Source organism: Crocodylus porosus, unplaced genomic scaffold, assembly GCF_001723895.1.
Source record: "Crocodylus porosus isolate Cpor-Errol unplaced genomic scaffold, CroPor_comp1, whole genome shotgun sequence".
Lineage (NCBI taxonomy): Eukaryota > Metazoa > Chordata > Crocodylia > Crocodylidae > Crocodylus > Crocodylus porosus.
The window spans coordinates 29808820-29812354 of record NW_017728907.1 but is presented as its reverse complement, the minus strand read 5'-3'; the positions used below and the strand labels follow the sequence as shown (position 1 = coordinate 29812354).

Below are 3535 nucleotides of genomic sequence, written 5' to 3'. Positions count from 1 at the left end.
AGAAGATTCATTCCCACTACTAGAAAGGCCTGGACAGGTCAAAAAGTATGCCATCCTTAAGCAGAATAATACCATTTTCAGCTACAGTCCAAGACAGAAGACCTCAAAAACAGCTGTGAGGAAGTCTAATATGAGACATGTCAGAACATAGCATAAGAATTCCAAATGCATCCTAATAATGCTCAAAATAAAATCCTTCCTCAGGCAAGACTCTTAATGAAGCCTGAGGCTCTGCCCCTACTATGATCAGATTAATACTTATTTACAGCATAACCCCTAAAGTTTTGTTCTACTCTGTAATATCAGTCTGAAAATTCTACCTGAACTATGAAGGCACCTCAAGAGAAAACTCTTTAAGAAGGTGCTTTGAAAGGAGGGTCTCAGTGGACTCCATGCATCTATAGTACTAGCATTAAAATGGGTCTAACATATGCATCCGTTTCAAACTATAGAACAGGAAGATCTTTAGGTTTTACTTGAAATGTGTGTAAGAACACATACATGAAGATTGTCACTTGTATAAAACTAGATTAATGCTATGTTCCTAGAAAATTATGATTTGGGCATGAAACAGTTAAAGAAACTATGGCATGCTAACTGTGCATATTAAAACAAAGAGTTGGCAGCTTCTGAAGGAAAAGAGCTGGTGTGCCTCTGTTCCAACTTGTCAGTCAACTCATGCCAGCACTCTCCACGTCTGCCTCCCCAGCACACCCTCATTACATGCGTCTGTCTGGACTGATTCGCTCATCTGTTCAGAGACTCCTGATAAGTCAGGAATTCTTCCTTCTCTCAGCTGTGGAGTTGAAGCTCAGACATCTCAGCATTTTTCCTGTAACCCAATCAGGAGGCTCTTTGCCTATGGTATCATTTCACCTCCCTTCACTACTAGTCTGTTTTGGATTTCTAGAATGGAAGAAGCTGAACTGCTGAAGGAAAGATTCCAGGCCATAACAGTAAGTGCTCACAGTTATAACTAACTCAATATAAAAATAGCTTAGTAAAAGCAATGCATTAACATTCTGCTGTATATTTTCTGAAGGATCATTTGTTCTATAAAGGAAAAGGGAAAAAAGGTCTATTTCAGCTTGAAAAGCATATATAGTATTTTTCTTATTATTATTTTGCTGTGATGCAACAAAGTTGCCTGTACTGATTTTAATATGTATTGTTCATACACTTAAAAATTAAATCCAGCACATTTAACATAGATGTGCAAGTCATTGTTAGACCTGAGAAGGTATCTAAAGCTCTTGTCACAACTGAATGCACTTGTCTGAAGGTCAAAAAGCAGGTCTTCTCACTCAAGAGGCTACAAAAACAAGTCTTTTCCCAAGCAAACACTAACTAGGGAACCAAAAGTTTTTCTTCCTAAATTGTAAAACAAAGTATAATTACAGAATTATTGCTAGTTTTTGCAGGTAGCAAAATGTAATATTGTAAAAGAAAGAAGGAAATGCATAGATTGAAGTCCTGCTTATCAATTTTCAATAGAACCTTGGAATAGATTACATTTATAAAGAATGCAGCATATGCTAAAGACTTTAGAAGGCAACTTCAATTCCTTTCACAAAAGAGAATTGCTTTGAAAGTTTGAATACTTATGTAGTTGTAGAAACTATTATATTTTTTAAAGGGGCTTGTATATGGCTTATGTAACAAAAACAGATGTGACAGTGATATCAACTCAGTTATAGAGATGAAACTGAGAAAGAATTGGGCCCTGTGAGATAAAAGAAAAGGAAATCATTGAAGGAAAGTTTATTTGTTACAGCTAATTAGCAAGATAAAACCCTAAGATAGAAGAACCACTTTTCCATTTTGTTACATTACATAACATTGAAATTAGCTGTCAAAAACAACAGGAAGCCCAAATAAATAGCAGACAGAGTATATTAATGCTAAATTTTTCAGTAGCAAAATGTAAACACTCCCGCATGGAAATTCAGATAGACTGAATAGACAAGTTAATTTTGATGTTGTTTGAGATCCAGAAGACAGGGTAGATATGCACTTTATAGACTAACTAAATAAGATATAAACGAGTGCAAATACACACATTTTCATGGGCTAAGGCTCACTTCATTAGATGCTTCAGCTCACACAAGCTTGTGCTATATCACAAAATAATATATAAATTTATTTATTTTATTCTATATATATCCTTCATATGTACCCCATCTTCTGACTGTCTTCAGATTAACATGGCTAACCACCTCCCTCTGGTCATTGTTGATAGCCACTCACCCATAATTTGTTTATGGCTTGATCCAATTCCTACCCTTTAATTGGAAGCGTTTTCATTACCTTTAATAGGGTTTAGCCAGGCTAATAACCCTGAACCTTGTCTTTGGCATACAGGCTCAAAGCTGAGAAGTGGATTTCATTGGGGCTATTCTCCCACCCCATATACTTTCTTGTCCTTCTTTGAGTTTCATTGAAGGAGTGGGAGCAGCAGAACTGCTTCAGGTGAACCCAAAGTCCTGACAGGGAATAGAGTTTTCTAGCTACATTTTTGTCTACCCAGGAAAACTTGCAAAGCATTTTCCAAGACCTGCAACAGCTTCCAGCATCCCATTTTGCTGTTACAGGAAATGTACAGTCAGGCTTAGTTTTTGGCCAGGTCCTTAAAATATCACAATTGCTGTATAAAGTAACTACTTGCAACCGACTATGATGGCTGCTGCATCAATCTTCCACTTTTAAAATGCGTAGAGTATTTATTAATAGTGCATTATGAAAATAAAATATCCTTCCCACCAAATAAAAATTGACCAGTGGACCTCTAGTTAAGTTAAAAAGCTGCAATACACAAGTTTTCTAAGAAAGCTGCATTGATACATATCAAATATTGTACAGGTGTTTCATGGTGATATGAAAGCAATCTGGAGATCTTAACTGCTGGTATAACCAAGAGATTGGTCAGAGAGGGTAGCGCTGTGCAGACACTTAGGCTAGGTACAGACTTTCGGAGAGGTAGGAAGAAGGTTAGTTCACATTAAAAATGGTCACACAATCTAATTTAATTTGCCCAGGTATAGGCCTTATACTTAGATTGACCTAACCAAGGCTCTAAACATGAACTGTACAGAAGTTCAGGAAATTTACATCAGTATAAAAATGGCTGACCCAATATAATAAGAGGTATAATTTAGAGGCAAGCTAACACATTGGGTCAGGTGAAACTGATCTAACTGAACTTCTGTACAGATCTCAGCATAGCCCTGGGCCTGGGAAAGTCTACATGGTGACCCCAGCAGCAGGGCTGTGCCCTTCCTATCCATCCCCCAGGCACACACACACAGACCAGCCAGCCCTTCTGCTGAGCCTGCCAACCCCCCCATCCTGCAAGCTGCTTCTAGTGCTGGTCTTACTAGCATTCGCCAGTGCCAGGAGCTGATTAAATGTAGCTGGGGTGGGGGAGGTGTGGGCAGGATCAGAAAAAGTAGGTTAGCCAGGGGAGCTTGTTTGTCTAGGGTTGGCGGGGGGGCGGGGATCAGGAGGCTAAATATAGCTCCTGGTCTGGGCGGTGTTC

General features: G+C 38.6%; 1 protein-coding gene across 1 annotated transcript in view; it reads left to right on the top strand.

Annotated features, from left to right (window-relative positions):
* Positions 1–649: 649 nt before the first annotated feature.
* The window catches only part of PALMD (palmdelphin), a 43635-nt gene continuing 40749 nt past the window's right edge, over positions 650–3535 (top strand). Inside the window, exon 1 of the mRNA XM_019531043.1 lies at positions 650–956. Coding sequence (XP_019386588.1) covers positions 912–956 — 45 coding nt within the window. The 5' untranslated portion in view covers positions 650–911. The remainder of the gene's footprint in view (positions 957–3535) is intronic.